Here is a 17,137-nt window from a genome sequence, read left to right as displayed (position 1 = left end):
ACGGCTGCTCCTCTCTCCTCCATGTCACCTTTCTGTTCTCCTCAGATCAGTTCTTATCATATGTTATACTGTATGGTAAAATAAAACACACTTATTCCCATTAATTACACACACACACACATTGAACACACACACATCCTGAACACACACACACACACACTGAACACACACAGACACAAACACACACATCCTGAACACACACACACACACACACACACACACACACACACACAATGGACACACATACACTTTCTGAACACACACACACACACATTTCTAACTTAAGACGAACATGCCACACACAAACACAGACACACACATTGTCAAAGCAACTCTTTGTAAACTTTCCTGATTTGTGCTTCTGTAGAACTACAGCTGATATTTAATATGACCAAGTAAGTAATGATGGTGGTCTTTGACTTTGACTTCACTTGAATTAAGACGTATTCTTAGTCATATTCTTCACAGCAGTCAACACTCACATTTTCTAAGTCCAGGTTTCATTCTGTTCTCTCCACCATGTTCCACACTGTAGCGGTAAGCAGAAGAACAGACAGTCATTGAGGGAAACACCTGAACTCACACACACACACACACACACACACTGGACACACACACACACACACACACACAGTCAGCATATAACTTTGTCCAAGCGGTGGTAAGAATGCTTGTCTGTGTCAAGTGTGTGTGTGTTCAGTGTATGTGTGTATACAGTGTGTGTGTGTGTGTGTGATTGTGTGTGTCCAGTGTGTGTGTGTGTTTGTGTGTGTCCACTGTGTGTGTGTGTCCAGTGTGTTTGTGTCCAGTGTGTGTGTTCAGTGTGTGTGTGTGTGTTCAGTGTGTGTCCAGTGTGTGTGTGTGTACAGTGTGCATGTGTGTCCAGTGTGTGTGTGTCCAGTGTGGGTATGTGTCAAGTGTGTGTGTGTGTGTGTGTCCGGTGTGTGTGTGTGTGTGTTTTTGTGTGTCCAGTGTGTGTGTGTGTCCAGTGTGTGTGTGTGTGTGTCTAGTGTGTGTGTGTGTGTGTGTGTGTGTATTTGTCCAATGTGTGTGTGTGTGTCCACTGTGTCCAGTGTGGGTGTGTGTCAAGTGTGTGTGTATCCAGTGTGTGTGTGTTCAGTGTATGTGTGTTCAGTGTGTATGTGTGTTCAGTGTGTGTGTGTGTGTGTCCAGTGTGTGTGTGTGTGTGGGTGTGTGTCAAGTGTGTGTGTGTCCAGTGTGTGTGTGTTCAGTGTGTGTGTGTTCAGTGTGTATGTGTGTTCAGTGTATGTGTGTGTGTGTGTCCAGTGTGTGTGTGTGTGTCCAGTGTGTGTGTGTGTGTGTGTGTGTGTATGTGTGTTCAGTGTGTGTGTATGTGTGTGTGTGTGTGTGTGTGTGTTCAGTGTGTGTGTGTCCAGTGTGTGTGTGTGTGTGTTCAGTGTGTGTGTGCAGTGTGTGTGTCTAGTGTGTCTGAGTGTTTGTGTGTGTGTGTGTGTGTGTGTGTGTGTGTGTGTGTTCAGTGTGTTTGTGTGTGTGTGTGTGTGTCCAGTATATGTGTGTGTGTGTGTGTGTCCGGTGTGTGTGTGTGTGTTTGTCCTGCGTTTGTGTGTCCAGTGTGTGTGTGTGTCCTGTGTGTGTTTGTGTGTCCAGTGTGAGTCTGTCCAGTGTGTGTGTGTCCAGTGTGTGTGTGTTTGTCCAGTGTGTGTATGTGTGTGTGTCTAGTGTGTGTGTGTGTCCCCAGTGTTAGTGTGTCCAGTGTGTGTTTGTCCAGTGTTTGTGTGTCCAGTGTTTGTTTGTCCAGTGTGTGTGTGTGAGTGTCCGGTATATGTGTGTGTGGGAACACTTAAACAACACAATGTAACTCCAAGTCAATCACACTTCTGTGAAATCAAACTGTCCACTTAGGAAGCAACACTGATTGACAATACATTTCACATGCTGTTGTGCAAATGGAATAGACAACAGGTGGAAATTATAGGCAATTAGCAAGACACCCCCAATAAAGAAGTGGTTCTGCAGGTGGTGACCACAGACCACTTCTCAGTTCCTATGCTTCCTGGCTGATGTTTTGGTCACTTTTGAATGCTGGCGGTGCTTTCACTCTAGTGGTAGCATGAGACGGAGTCTACAACCCACACAAGTGGCTCAGGTAGTGCAGCTCATCCAGGATGGCACATCAATGAAAGCTGTGGCAAGAAGGTTTGCTGTGTCTGTCAGCGTAGTGTCCAGAGCATGGAGGCGCTCCCAGGAGACAGGCCAGTACATCAGGAGACTTGGAGGAGGCCGTAGGAGGGCAACAACCCAGCAGCAGGACCTCTACCTCCGCCTTTGTGCAAGGAGGAGCAGGAGGAGCACTGCCAGAGCCCTGCAAAATGACCTCCAGCAGGCCACAAATGTGCATGTGTCTGCTCAAACGGTCAGAAACAGACTCCATGAGGGTGGTATGAGGGCCCGACGTTTGTGCAGACACATGTGCTTACAGCCCAACACCGTGCAGGACGTTTATTATTTGCCAGAGAACACCAAGATTGGCAAATTCGCCACTGGTGCCCTGTGCTCTCGCAGGTTCACACTGAGCACAGGTGACAGACGTGACAGAGTCTGGAGACGCCGTGGAGAACGTTCTGCTGCCTGCAACATTCTCCAGCATGACCGGTTTGGCGGTAGGTCAGTCATGGTGTGGGGTGGCATTTCTTTGGGGGGCCGCACAGCCCTCCATGTGCTCGCCAGAGGTAGCCTGACTACCATTAGGTACTGAGATGAGATCTTCAGACCCCTTGTGAGACCATATGCTGGTCGGTTGGCCCTGGGTTCCTCCTAATGCAAGACAATGCTAGACCTCATGTGGCTGGAGTGTGTCAGCAGTTCCTGCAAGAGGAAGGCATTGATGCTATGGACTGGCCCGCCCGTTCCCCAGACCTGAATCCAATTGAGCACATCTGTGACTTCATGTCTCGCTCCATCCACCAACGCCACGTTGCACCACAGACTGTCCAGGAGTTGGCGGATGCTTTAGTCCAGGTCTGGGAGGAGATCCCTCAGGAGACCATCTGCCACCTCATCAGGAGCATGCCCAGGCATTGTAGGGAGGTCATACAGGCACGTGGAGGCCACACACACTACTGAGCCTCATTTTGACTTGTTTTAAGGACATTACATCAAAGTTGGATCAGTCTGTAGTGTGGTTTTCCACTTTAATTTTGAGGGTGAATCCAAATCCAGACCTCCATGGTTTGATAAATTTGATTTTCATTGATAATTTTTGTGTGATTTTGTTGTCAGCACATTCAACTATGTAAAGAAAAAAGTATTTAATATGATTATTTCATTCATTCAGATCTAGGATGTGTTGTTTAAGTGTTCCCTTTATTTTTTTGAGCAGTGTATATACACTGATGATTTTCTCAGTTTTAATTAAATAGATTATAATACAGAATATTTATTGTTGTATTTTGTTGCAGACACCAAGTGACAAGATCCCAGCTCAACCTTCAGCAGACCCAGAAGTGAGACAGAAACCCACTTCATCCTTCCAACAGGTTATTACACATATATTGTACATCTTTTCTATTTAAATTAAAATAATGTCTCAGTTCATTCCAATATATAAATTAAATGCCTTTTTACTGTATTAAAACCAACTTTTTTTGTAAAATGTTCATAATATCGACATCCCGTAACTTGTTTCGATATCATAGCGTAAACAAAATTAGCCCGACCATTTGACAGAACTAACCGCCCCTCAAAACATAAAATTAATCTTTATTCTCTCTAATGCCTATATTTTTTTTGGGGGGAGGGCAATGTTTTTGCCCATTTAACATACAGTGAGGGAAAAAAGTATTTGATCCCCTGCTGATTTTGTACGTTTGCCCACTGACAAAGAAATGATCAGTCTATAATTTTAATGGTAGGTTTATTTGAACAGTGAGAGACAGAATAACAACAACAAAATCCAGAAAAACGCATTTCAAAAATGTTATAAATTAGTTTGCATTTTAATGAGGGAAATAAGTATTTGACCTCCTCTCAATCAGAAAGATTTCTGGCTCCCAGTTGTCTTTTATACAGGTAACGAGCTGAGATTAGGATCACACTCTTAAAGGGAGTGCTCCTAATCTCAGCTTGTTACCTGTATAAAAGACACCTGTCCACAGAAGCAATCAATCAATCAGATTCCAAACTCTCCACCATGGCCAAGACCAAAGAGCACTCCAAGGATGTCAGGGACAAGATTGTAGACCTACACAAGGCTGGAATGGGCTACAAGACCATCGCTAGCAGCTTGGTGAGAAGGTGACAACAGTTGGTGTGATTATTCGCAAATGGAAGAAACACAAAATATCTGTCAATATCCCTCGGCCTGGGGCTCCATGCAAGATCTCACCTTGTGGAGTTGCAATGATCATGAGTACGGTGAGGAATCAGCCCAGAACTACACGGGAGGATCTTGTCAATGATCTCAAGGCAGCTGGAACCATAGTCACCAAGAAAACAATTGGTAACACACTACGCCGTGAAGGACTGCAGCGCCCGCAAGGTCCCCCTGCTCAAGAAAGCACATATACAGGCCCGTCTGAAGTTTGCCAATGAACATCTCAATGATTCAGAGGAGAACTGGGTGAAAGTGTTGTGGTCAGATGAGACCAAAATGGAGCTCTTTGGCATCAACTCAATTCGCCGTTTTTGGAGGAGGAGGAATGCTGCCTATGACCCCATGAACACCATCCCCACCATCAAACATGGAGGTGGAAACATTATGCTTTGCGGGTGTTTTTCTGCTAAGGGGACAGGACAACTTCACCGCATCAAAGGGAAGATGGACGGGGCCATGTACCGTCCAATCTTGGGTGAGAACCTCCTTCCCTCAGCCAGGGCATTGAAAATGGGTCGTGGATGGTATTCCAGCATGACAATGACCCAAAACACACGGCCAAGGCAACAAAGGATTGGCTCAAGAAGAAGCACATTAAGGTCCTGGAGTGGCCTAGCCAGTCTCCAGACCTTAATCCCATAGAAAATCTGTGGAGGGAGCTGAAGGTTCGAGTTGCCAAACGTCAGGCTCGAAACTTTAATGACTTGGAGAAGATCTGCAAAGAGGAGTGAGACAAAATCCCTCCTGAGATGTGTGCAAACCTGGTGGCCAACTACAAGAAACGTCTGACCTCTGTGATTGCCAACAAGGGTTTTGCCACCAAATACTAAGTCATGTTTTGCAGAGGGGTCAAATACTTATTTCTCTCATTAAAATGCAAATCAATTTATAACATTTTTGACATACGTTTTTCTGGATTTTTTTTTGTTATTCTGTCTCTCACTGTTCAAATAATCTTACCATTAAAATTATAGACTGATCATGTCTTTATCAGTGGGCAAACGTACAAAATCAGCAGGGGATCAAATACTTTTTTCCCTCACTGTACTTATCAATTTGTGTGATTTAATTTATATGGCAGTAGATCCATTTAAATTACTTTTCAGGTTGTGAGCTTTCTTTGACAACAAAAGGATAACTCAAAGTCAGGAACCTTGACTCTAGAAGTGTTCAGTCGTCATGTCCTCATTTCGTACTTAGTCTGTTCAAGACGTAAATGTGTTTCAGATGACGTCCCGATATGGAATGACCCAACCAGAGTAGAGTGTGTGTTTTACACGATCCTCATATTGTTGGTTAGCAGATATTGTACAGTTTTAACCATTTCTATAGAGTCTTGCATAAAAAGCCCAGATCCACATATGAATTATCTTTCCTAACATCTGTGGTCAATGCAGCCCTTGACCACAGCAATGAGTCTCACCCCAAAGGCGATTATGATAGACAGGTGGTAGGTATATATTTTGACTGAACTGAGTACGATCATTAGTTTACTAATTAGATATGATCTATATTATATAACACAATATTTCTGACATGTTATTGTTGTATTTCGTTGCAGACACCAAGTGACAAGATCCCAGCTCAACCTTCAGCAGACCCAGAAGTGAGACAGAAATCCACTTCATCCTGCCAACAGGTTATTAAACATTTATTGTAGATATTTTCTATTTAAATTAAATTGATGTCTCAGTTCATTCCAGTATATAAATTAAATGGCTTTTTACTGTATTACAACCAACTTTTTGTGTAAAATGTTCACAATATTAACATCCCGTAACTTGTTTCGATATCAATGCATAAACAAAATTAGCCCGACCATTTGACAGAACCAACCGCCCCTCAAAACATAAAATTAATCTTTATTCTCTCTAATGCCTATGTTTGTTTGTTTTTTGGGCAATGTTTTTGCCCATTTAACATACTTCTTATCAATTTGTGTGATTTAATTTATATGGCAGTAGATCCATTTACATTACTTTTAAGGTTGTGAGCTTTATTTGACCACAAAAGGATAACTCAAAGTCAGGAACCTTGACTCTAGATGTGTTCAGTCGTCATGTTCTCATTTCGTACTTAGTCTGTTCAAGACGTAAATGTGTTTCAGATTACGTCCCGATATGGTATAACCCAACCAGAGTAGAGTGTGTGTGTTACACGGTCCTCATATTGTTGGTTAGCAGATATTGTACAGTTTTAACCATTTCTATAGAGTCTTGCATAAAAAGCCCAGATCCACATATGAATTATCTTTCCTAACATCTGTGGTCAATGCAGCCCTTGAGGACAGCAATGAGTCTCACCCCAAAGGCGATTATGATAGACAGGTGGTAGGGATATATTGTGACTGAACTGAGTACAATCATTAGTTTACTAATTAGATATGATCTATATTATATAACACAATTTTTCTGACATGTTATTGTTGTATTTCGTTGCAGACACCAAGTGACAAGATCCCAGCTCAACCTTCAGCAGACCCAGAAGTGACACAGAAATCCACTTCATCAAACCAACAGGTTATTACTCATTTATTGTAGATAATTTCTATTTAAATTAAATTGATGTCTCAGTTCATTCCAATATATAAATTAAGTGGCTTTTTACTGTATTACAACCAGCTTTTTGTGTAAAATGTTCACAATATCAACATCCCGTAACTTGTTTCGATATCATTGCATAAACAAAATTAGCCCAACCATTTGACAGAACTAACCGCCCCTCAAAACATAAAATTAATCTTTATTCTCTCTAATGCCTATGTTTGTTTTGTTTTTTGGGCAATGTTTTTGCCCATTTAACATACTTCTTATCAATTTGAGTGATTTAATTTATATGGCAGTAGATCCATTTACATTACTTTTAAGGTTGTGAGCTTTCTTTGACCACAAAAGGATAACTCAAAGTCAGGAACCTTGACTCTAGATGTGTTCAGTCGTCAGGTCCTCATTTCGTACTTAGTCTGTTCAAGACGTAAATGTGTTTCAGATGACGTCCCGATATGGTATGACCCAACCAGAGTAGAGTGTGTGTGTGTTACACGGTCCTCATATTGTTGGTTAGCAGATATTGTACAGTTTTAACCATTTCTATAAAGTCTTGCATAAAAAGCCCAGATCCACATATGAATTATCTTTCCTAACATCTGTGGTCAATGCAGCCCTTGACCACAGCAATGAGTCTCACCCCAAAGGCGATTATGATAGACAGGTGGTAGGAATATATTGTGACTGAACTGAGTACGATCATTAGTTTACTAATTAGATATGATCTATATTATATAACACAATATTTCTGACATGTTATTGTTGTATTTCGTTGCAGACACCAAGTGACAAGATCCCAGCTCAACCTTCAGCAGACCCAGAAGTGAGACAGAAATCCACTTCATCCTTCCAACAGGTTATTAAACATTTATTGTAGATATTTTCTATTTAAATTAAATTGATGTCTCAGTTCATTCCAATATATATATTAAATGTCTTTTTACTGTATTACAACCAACTTTTTGAGTAAAATATTCACAATATCAACATCCCGTAACTTGTTTCGATATCATTGCGTAAACAAAATTAGCCCGACCATTTGACAGAACTAACCACCCCTCAAAACATAAAATTAATCTTTATTCTCTCTAATGCCTATGTTTGTTTGTTTTTTGGGCAATGTTTTTGCCCATTTAACATATTTCTTATCAATTTGCGTGATTTAATTTATATGGCAGTTGATCCATTTACATTACTTTTAAGGTTGTGAGCTTTCTTTGACAACAAAAGGATAACTCAAAGTCAGGAACCTTGACTCTAGATGTGTTCAGTCGTCAAGTCCTCATTTGGTACTAAGGCTGTTCAAGACGTAATTGTGTTTCAGATGACGTCCCGATATGGTATGACCCAACCAGAGTAGAGTGTGTGTGTTACACGGTCCTCATATTGTTGGTTAGCAGATATTGTACAGTTTTAACCATTTTTATAGAGTCTTGCATAAAAAGCCCAGATCCATATATGAATTATCTTTCCTAACATCTGTGGTCAATGCAGCCCTTGACCTCAGCAATGAGTCTCACCCCAAAGGCGATTATGATAGACAGATGGTAGGAATATATTGTGACTGAACTGAATATGATCATTAGTTTACTAAATAGATATGATCTATATTATAAAACACAATATTTCTGACATGTTATTGTTGTATTTCGTTGCAGACAACAAGTGACAAGATCCCAGCTCAACCTTCAGCAGACCCAGAAGTGAGACAGAGATCCACTTCATCCTTCCAACAGGTTATTACACATTTATTGTAGATCTTTTCTATTTAAATTAAATTGATGTCTCAGTTCATTCCAATATATGAATTAAATGGCTTTTTACTGTATTACAACCAACCTTTTGTGTAAAATGTTCACAAAATCAACATTCCCATAACTTGTTTCGATATCATAGCGTAAACAAAATTAGCCCGACCATTTGACAGAACTAACCGCCCCTCAAAACATAAAATTAATCTTTATTCTCTCTAATGCCTATGTTTTTGTATTTTTGGGGCAATGTTTTTGCCCATTTAACATATTTCTTATCAATTTGCGTGATTTAATTTATATGGCAGTTGATCCATTTACATTACTTTTAAGGTGGTGAGCTTTCTTTGACAACAAAAGGATAACTCAAAGTCAGGAACCTTGATTCCAGATGTGTTCATTCGTCAAGTCCTCATTTGGTAATTAGGCTGTTCAAGACGTAAATGTGTTTCAGATTACGTCCCGATATGGTATGACCCAACCAGAGTAGAGTGTGTGTGCTACACGGTCCTCATATTGTTGGTTAGCATATATTGTACAGTTTTAACCATTTCTTTAGAGTCTTGCATAAAAAGCCCAGATCCACATATGAATTATCTTTCCTAACATTTGTGGTCAATGCAGCCCTTGACCTCAGCAATGAGTCTCACCCCAAAGGCGATTATGATAGACAGGTGGTAGGAATATATTGTGACTGAACTGAATATGATCATTAGTTTACTAAATAGATATGATCTATATTATAAAACACAATATTTCTGACATGTTATTGTTGTATTTCGTTGCATACACCAAGTGACAAGATCCCAGCTCAACCTTCAGCAGACCCAGAAGTGAGACAGAGATCCACTTCATCCTTCCAACAGGTTATTACACATTTATTGTAGATCTTTTCTATTTAAATTAAATTGTTGTCTCAGTTCATTCCAAAATATGAATTAAATGGCTTTTTACTGTATTACAACCAACCTTTTGTGTAAAATGTTCACAATATCAAAATTCCCATAACTTCTTTCGATATCATAGCATAAACAAAATTAGCCCGACCATTTGACAGAACTAACCGCCCCTCAAAACATAAAATTAATCTTTATTCTCTCTAATGCCTATGTTTTTGTATTTTTGGGGCAATGTTTTTGCCCATTTAACATATTTCTTATCAATTTGCGTGATTTAATTTATATGGCAGTTGATCCATTTACATTGCTTTTAAGGTTGTGAGCTTTCTTTGACAACAAAAGGATAACTCAAAGTCAGGAACCTTGATTCCAGATGTGTTCATTCGTCAAGTCCTCATTTGGTAATTAGGCTGTTCAAGACGTAAATGTGTTTCAGATTACGTCCCGATATGGTATGACCCAACCAGAGTAGAGTGTGTGTGTTACACGGTCCTCATATTGTTGGTTAGCATATATTGTACAGTTTTAACCATTTCTTTAGAGTCTTGCATAAAAAGCCCAGATCCACATATGAATTATCTTTCCTAACATTTGTGGTCAATGCAGCCCTTGACCTCAGCAATGAGTCTCACCCCAAAGGCAATTATGATAGACAGGTGGTAGGAATATATTGTGACTGAACTGAATATGATCATTAGTTTACTAAATAGATATGATCTATATTATAAAACACAATATTTCTGACATGTTATTGTTGTATTTCGTTGCAGACACCAAGTGACAAGATCCCAGCTCAACCTTCAGCAGACCCAGAAGTGAGACAGAGATCCACTTCATCCTTCCAACAGGTTATTACACATTTATTGTAGATCTTTTCTATTTAAATTAAATTGTTGTCTCAGTTCATTCCAAAATATGAATTAAATGGCTTTTTACTGTATTACAACCAACCTTTTGTGTAAAATGTTCACAATATCAAAATTCCCATAACTTCTTTCGATATCATAGCATAAACAAAATTAGCCCGACCATTTGACAGAACTAACCGCCCCTCAAAACATAAAATTAATCTTTATTCTCTCTAATGCCTATGTTTTTGTATTTTTGGGGCAATGTTTTTGCCCATTTAACATATTTCTTATCAATTTGCGTGATTTAATTTATATGGCAGTTGATCCATTTACATTGCTTTTAAGGTGGTGAGCTTTCTTTGACAACAAAAGGATAACTCAAAGTCAGGAACCTTGATTCCAGATGTGTTCATTCGTCAAGTCCTCATTTGGTAATTAGGCTGTTCAAGACGTAAATGTGTTTCAGATTACGTCCCGATATGGTATGACCCAACCAGAGTAGAGTGTGTGTGTTACACGGTCCTCATATTGTTGGTTAGCATATATTGTACAGTTTTAACCATTTCTATAGAGTCTTGCATAAAAAGCCCAGATCCACATATGAATTATCTTTCCTAACATTTGTGGTCAATGCACCACTTGACCTCAGCAATGAGTCTCACCCCAAAGGCGATTATGATAGACAGGTGGTAGGAATATATTGTGACTGAACTGAATATGATCATTAGTTTACTAAATAGATATGATCTATATTATAAAACACAATATTTCTGACATGTTATTGTTGTATTTCGTTGCAGACACCAAGTGACAAGATCCCAGCTCAACCTTCAGCAGACCCAGAAGTGAGACAGAGATCCACTTCATCCTTCCAACAGGTTATTACACATTTATTGTAGATCTTTTCTATTTAAATTAAATTGTTGTCTCAGTTCATTCCAAAATATGAATTAAATGGCTTTTTACTGTATTACAACCAACCTTTTGTGTAAAATGTTCACAAAATCAACATTCCAATAACTTGTTTCGATATCATAGCGTAAACAAAATTAGCCCAACCATTTGACAGAACTAACCGCCCCTCAAAACATAAAATTAATCTTTATTCTCTCTAATGCCTATGTTTTTGTATTTTTGGGGCAATGTTTTTGCCCATTTAACATATTTCTTATCAATTTGCGTGATTTAATTTATATGGCAGTTGATCCATTTACATTACTTTTAAGGTTGTGAGCTTTCTTTGACAACAAAAGGATAACTCAAAGTCAGGAACCTTGACTCTAGATGTGTTCAGTCGTCAAGTCCTCATTTGGTACTAAGGCTGTTCAAGACGTAATTGTGTTTCAGATGACGTCCCTATATGGTATGACCCAACCAGAGTAGAGTGTGTGTGTTACACGGTCCTCATATTGTTGGTTAGCAGATATTGTACAGTTTTAACCATTTTTATAGAGTCTTGCATAAAAAGCCCAGATCCATATATGAATTATCTTTCCTAACATCTGTGGTCAATGCAGCCCTTGACCTCAGCAATGAGTCTCACCCCAAAGGCGATTATGATAGACAGGTGGTAGGAATATATTGTGACTGAACTGAATATGATCATTAGTTTACTAAATAGATATGATCTATATTATAAAACACAATATTTCTGACATGTTATTGTTGTATTTCGTTGCAGACACCAAGTGACAAGATCCCAGCTCAACCTTCAGCAGACCCAGAAGTGAGACAGAGATCCACTTCATCCTTCCAACAGGTTATTACACATTTATTGTAGATCTTTTCTATTTAAATTAAATTGTTGTCTCAGTTCATTCCAAAATATGAATTAAATGTCTTTTTACTGTATTACAACCAACCTTTTGTGTAAAATGTTCACAATATCAAAATTCCCATAACTTCTTTCGATATCATAGCATAAACAAAATTAGCCCGACCATTTGACAGAACTAACCGCCCCTCAAAACATAAAATTAATCTTTATTCTCTCTAATGCCTATGTTTTTGTATTTTTGGGGCAATGTTTTTGCCCATTTAACATATTTCTTATCAATTTGCGTGATTTAATTTATATGGCAGTTGATCCATTTACATTACTTTTAAGGTTGTGAGCTTTCTTTGACAACAAAAGGATAACTCAAAGTCAGGAACCTTGACTCTAGATGTGTTCAGTCGTCAAGTCCTCATTTGGTACTAAGGCTGTTCAAGACGTAAATGTGTTTCAGATGACGTCCCGATATGGTATGACCCAACCAGAGTAGAGTGTGTGTGTTACACGGTCCTCATATTGTTGGTTAGCAGATATTGTACAGTTTTAACCATTTCTATAGAGTCTTGCTTAAAAACCCCAGATCCACATATTCATTTTTTCATTTATAGGTCATCTATAAAACAGTATTGTCCATTTCTTAACCCAAATTATTTTCACATACAGTATAATGTATAATATCCTAATTTACTGTTACGGTACTGTGTTATTACAAACAAATATTTATTCTTCATAATTTCATTCAAGGCAAGCAAGTCCAGTGGAATTGTACCCTTCCAGTGTCCTACTGCAAAGCAGGTAAGATAGCTGCATTCTTGTCATTAGATAAAATAGTTCATGTTCTTTGTTAACACATTGTGGTATTTTTGATGTGAGGAAACATTGTAGAAATTTGTACAGCTTAGAAAAAGCCGCCATCTGCAAAATCTGAGGCGCCGTCATGATCGTTGTGAGGATCGTTATGAGAAGAGATAGCTGAGAGACAGAGGTCTTTCAATCAGTTTACTAGAATACATTTTTCTGTGAGAATGTAGGTGTTATGCACAATGTGATGGTACTGTAGGGAGTATGATACCCTAGGTATTAATACATGTATAAAGTTATTGACAGAATTAGATGCTTTTTTTTCTCCATTTTCCTTCAGACCTTGATGAATCTTCGGATGCTGCAGACTATCTTCCAGACTCATGTGGCAATTCCTCGGATGCTTCTATTATAAGTACTACAAGTTCTTGTAGTAAGGAATATAAAACCACAGAAAAGAATCTCCACCACAAATTGTCAGAGAACACACCATTAGGGAATGTTACAGCACACAGTGGGGATAGTACCACCAGTTCAGCCAAGCCAAGAACATTAAGTTATTCAAAGATGCGCAGCAATCCTTGTACTTCAGTAATAAGCTGCAGTGCCAATTCATCAAAGAACACATCACACCAGAAAAGCTCCATAAATGTCACACCTTTGTCAATAACAGCAAAAGGAAGCAAGTACAACAAGAAGCAATTTTGTCTTTATTGTAAAAAGGCCATTTATAAATTGGCAAGACACCTCGAATCCATCCACAGTGAAAAGCCTGATGTTGCAATGGCTTTCAGTTTTAATAAAGGAGTTGTTACGCTCTCTTAAGAAGAGATGAAACTTTGACCATAATACTGAAGTGGCAAGCTGTGGCACTGGAGAGATGGTTGCCTGTAAAAGACCTAGTAATGCAAAACCATCTGATGACTACCGTCAATGCAAATTTTGCGAAGGACTGTATGCAAGAAATTCTCTATGGAGACATGTGAGAAACTGCCCGAAGAAGTCTGTTGAGGGAGAGCCTCAAGTTGGGCGAAAACGGATTCAACTGCACTTACCAAGACCTGACTCAGTTAAGGAAACTGTTTGGAAGATTGCTTGTGAAATTAACCAGGATGACGTTTCCTCGGTTGTAAGGAGTGAAACTGAATTCCTTTGTATCGGCGAGTCACTGTTGAATTCCAGGAAACCATATGAGAGAAGGAATGACTACATACGCCAAAAAATTAGAGAGATGGCAAGACTATTGATAACGGCAAGGGCTATAACACCTTTGAAGAGCACCGAAGTCCTTGTTATGCCCTGTAACTTTCCCCATGTGATACAGGCAGTAAGATAAGTTGCTGGTTATGATGTCGAAAGCAACTCGTATAAAATCCCATCATTGGCTTTGAAATTTGGACACAGTTTAGCCAAAGTTGCAGGCATTATTCAATGCAATGCCATCATTGCAAATCGCCCTGCTGTTGCAGAGTCTGCAAAGCAATTTGCCACTTTACATCAGAAAAAGTGGACAAAGTCCATTTCAGCTGCCGCATTGGGTACACTTCAACAAGCCAAATGGAATAAACCACAGGTTTTACCCTTTACAGAGGATGTGTCGGTGCTGCACACGTTTCTTGCTACTGAGCGTGCTAAGTGTATGAAGGACCTTGAGGATGAACCCAACAGCAAAAGCTTTGGAAATCTTGCTAAAGTGACTTTGACGCAGGTAGTACTATTTAACAGAAGGAGGGAAGGGGAAGTTTCAAAAATGGAGCTTCAGTCTTTCACATCCAGGGATCTTACGGAGCTGAATCCAGACATTGTGAGGGGCCTTACTGACTTCGAGAGGAAGCTTGCAGAGCACTTTGAGAGAGTTGAGATTCGAGGTAAAAGGTCAAGAAAGGTTCCAGTGCTTCTAACCCCTGACATGATCACTGCTATGGACCTCCTCATGATAAGCAGAAAAGAGTGTCAAGTCCACAAAGAAAATGTGTACATGTTTGCACGGCCATGTGTCCTTTCCCATTACAGAGGCTCCGACTGCTTTCGCAAGTATGCAAACAATGTGGTGCAAAGAACCCAGAGGCACTCACCTCAACAAGATTGCGGAAACAAGTCGCCACTTTGTCCACACTACTAAACCTCAAAGAAAATGAAATGGATCAACTTGCCACCTTTCTAGGACATGACATCCGTGTCCATAGAGAATTCTATCGGCTTCCAGAGAGTACCCTGCAGCTCGCAAAAGTCAGCAAACTGTTGATAGCAATCGAAAAAGGAAGACTGCCTTACCTGCAGGGGAAAGGGCTGGATGACATTGAGGTCAATCCTGAAGGTAAAATTTTGTTTGAAATATAGTTTTTAGCCACTTCAAATATAACTATTATAAGTGTTGTTAGTCCTTAATTTAAATAATTGGCCGTAAATGTTTTTTACCCAACCAGATGAAGTAGAAATGAGTGATGATGATTCCAGTGAAGAAACCATTGCTGACCTACATCAATGCAAAGGTATCCTGACTTGTATATATGTGGTAATATCTTTAAGTTATGTCACATAAATGCACATTTCTGTGGGGATTATTGAAATGATCCTCTATCTGTTTTTAAACAATCACATTGGTGGTGATAAGTAATTCCACATTTATGGATTTGCAATCAGTTTATGTTTATATCTCAAATATCAGTTAATATCTAATGTAGAATTGCATATTGCCTGACATTGAGGTTGTTTACAGTGAATAATACAAGCAAGCAAACGTATTGTCATGAAGCTCATAGAACATAATCACATTCATTATTACTTTGCAAATGCTCAACAACAGAGACTTCTAGGGACCAGACACTTCTGAGGCAAACACCACAGTCAACCACCCTAGACAACATGGAGGGCACTTCTGAGTCAACCACCCTGGACAACATGGAGGGCACTTCTGAGTCAACCACCCTGGACAACATGGAGGGCACTTCTGAGTCAACCACCCTGGACAACATGAAGGGCACTCCTGAGTCAACCACCTTGGATAACGTACACATGAGCAACACACAACCAAGACATGGTAAAATAGTCACATCCCAAGCATCCTCAAAGTGCTCCAAAGGAAAGCAAGGTTAGTAAGCATTTTGTATTCACATGTATTGATAACATCATATAACTACTAACTAGAATCCTTTGTATCATATCCTCCATTTGTCACTTTAGCAGAGCTCATTGTTAATCAGTTGTATTTTGTTTCCATTTATGAAAGCTGTGAAGGTGAGAAGCAAGTGGACAGGTGGTGAAGTGAAAGCTGTTGAGCGGCATTTGCTTAATTTCATAACAAGCTGCAGAATACCAGGTAAAAAGGACTGTGACTCCTGCCTCCAAGCAGAGCCAGTAGCTCTGAAAGACAGAGACTGGGTTGCTATCAAATACTACATCCACAACAGAAACGTAGCATTAAAAAGGAAGATGAATAGATAGAACTAGAGCATGCCAACTGTAGCTCAGGTACCATTCAATTCCAATTTCAATCAGCTTCTCCTCAGATAGTGTTAATATCTGTGGGTTTCATGTTCATATTATTTTATTTTCCTTAAATGATTTATATTGTTGGTTCTTGTACAAACATGCCACATAGGCTCGACTGTAGATCCCACATGTTTGTATGTTTATGTATAATTGAGGGCTATTAATGAGCATATGTTTGCCACTTATGGTCACATTTTTTTGGGATAACAGTTGATGATATAGGTTAATACTCTGCTCTCATTGACAGGGAAAAGAGATAAACAGTACTTAAAGGGATTGTTATTGTTCCTAAGTTTTCAGAAGCACTTTGTTCTTAACCACAAGTTGTTGAATGTGGCAAGGTGTTTAAATTACTGTTAAACTATTACCATTTCAATGGGTGCTTGTAACAGGCCTTGTGTATGGTAACTTGCACTATGTAACTATGATGTAAATCCCTATGTTATTTAGACAGGTTAGCTGAATGTACACTGTCATGTTTCATAGAAGCTGGATGCTTTAATAGAGAGTTTCTCATTCATTTCAAACATGCCATTTCTACTGCCTTGTGCATAGCAGGGAAGGAGGCAAAGTGTAGGTGGTCTATTCTGGGTGTTCAATTGATTTGTTAATTTGCATATTTTCGCTGCCACTCAATAAAAGTAAGGCATAAAGTGTTCCCTCTTTTTT

At 39.3% G+C, this 17,137-nt stretch overlaps 1 protein-coding gene and 1 long non-coding RNA gene across 2 annotated transcripts in view; one reads left to right on the top strand and one right to left on the bottom strand.

Annotated features, from left to right (window-relative positions):
- Nucleotides 1-213: 213 nt before the first annotated feature.
- Nucleotides 214-17,137, bottom strand: part of LOC311116623 (NLR family CARD domain-containing protein 3-like) — a 45,203-nt gene continuing 28,279 nt past the window's right edge. Inside the window, exon 11 of the mRNA XM_084191685.1 lies at nucleotides 214-529. Coding sequence (XP_084047811.1) covers nucleotides 472-529 — 58 coding nt within the window. The 3' untranslated portion in view covers nucleotides 214-471. The remainder of the gene's footprint in view (nucleotides 530-17,137) is intronic.
- Nucleotides 14,385-16,235, top strand: LOC311116628. The gene is made up of 3 exons (XR_014611456.1): nucleotides 14,385-15,293; nucleotides 15,403-16,067; nucleotides 16,206-16,235. It is a non-coding gene; the product is annotated as an uncharacterized lncRNA (long non-coding RNA).

This window comes from Coregonus lavaretus (assembly GCF_964263955.1).
Source record: "Coregonus lavaretus genome assembly, contig: HAP1_SCAFFOLD_228, whole genome shotgun sequence".
Lineage (NCBI taxonomy): Eukaryota > Metazoa > Chordata > Actinopteri > Salmoniformes > Salmonidae > Coregonus > Coregonus lavaretus.
This window is presented reverse-complemented; position numbering and strand designations above follow the sequence as displayed.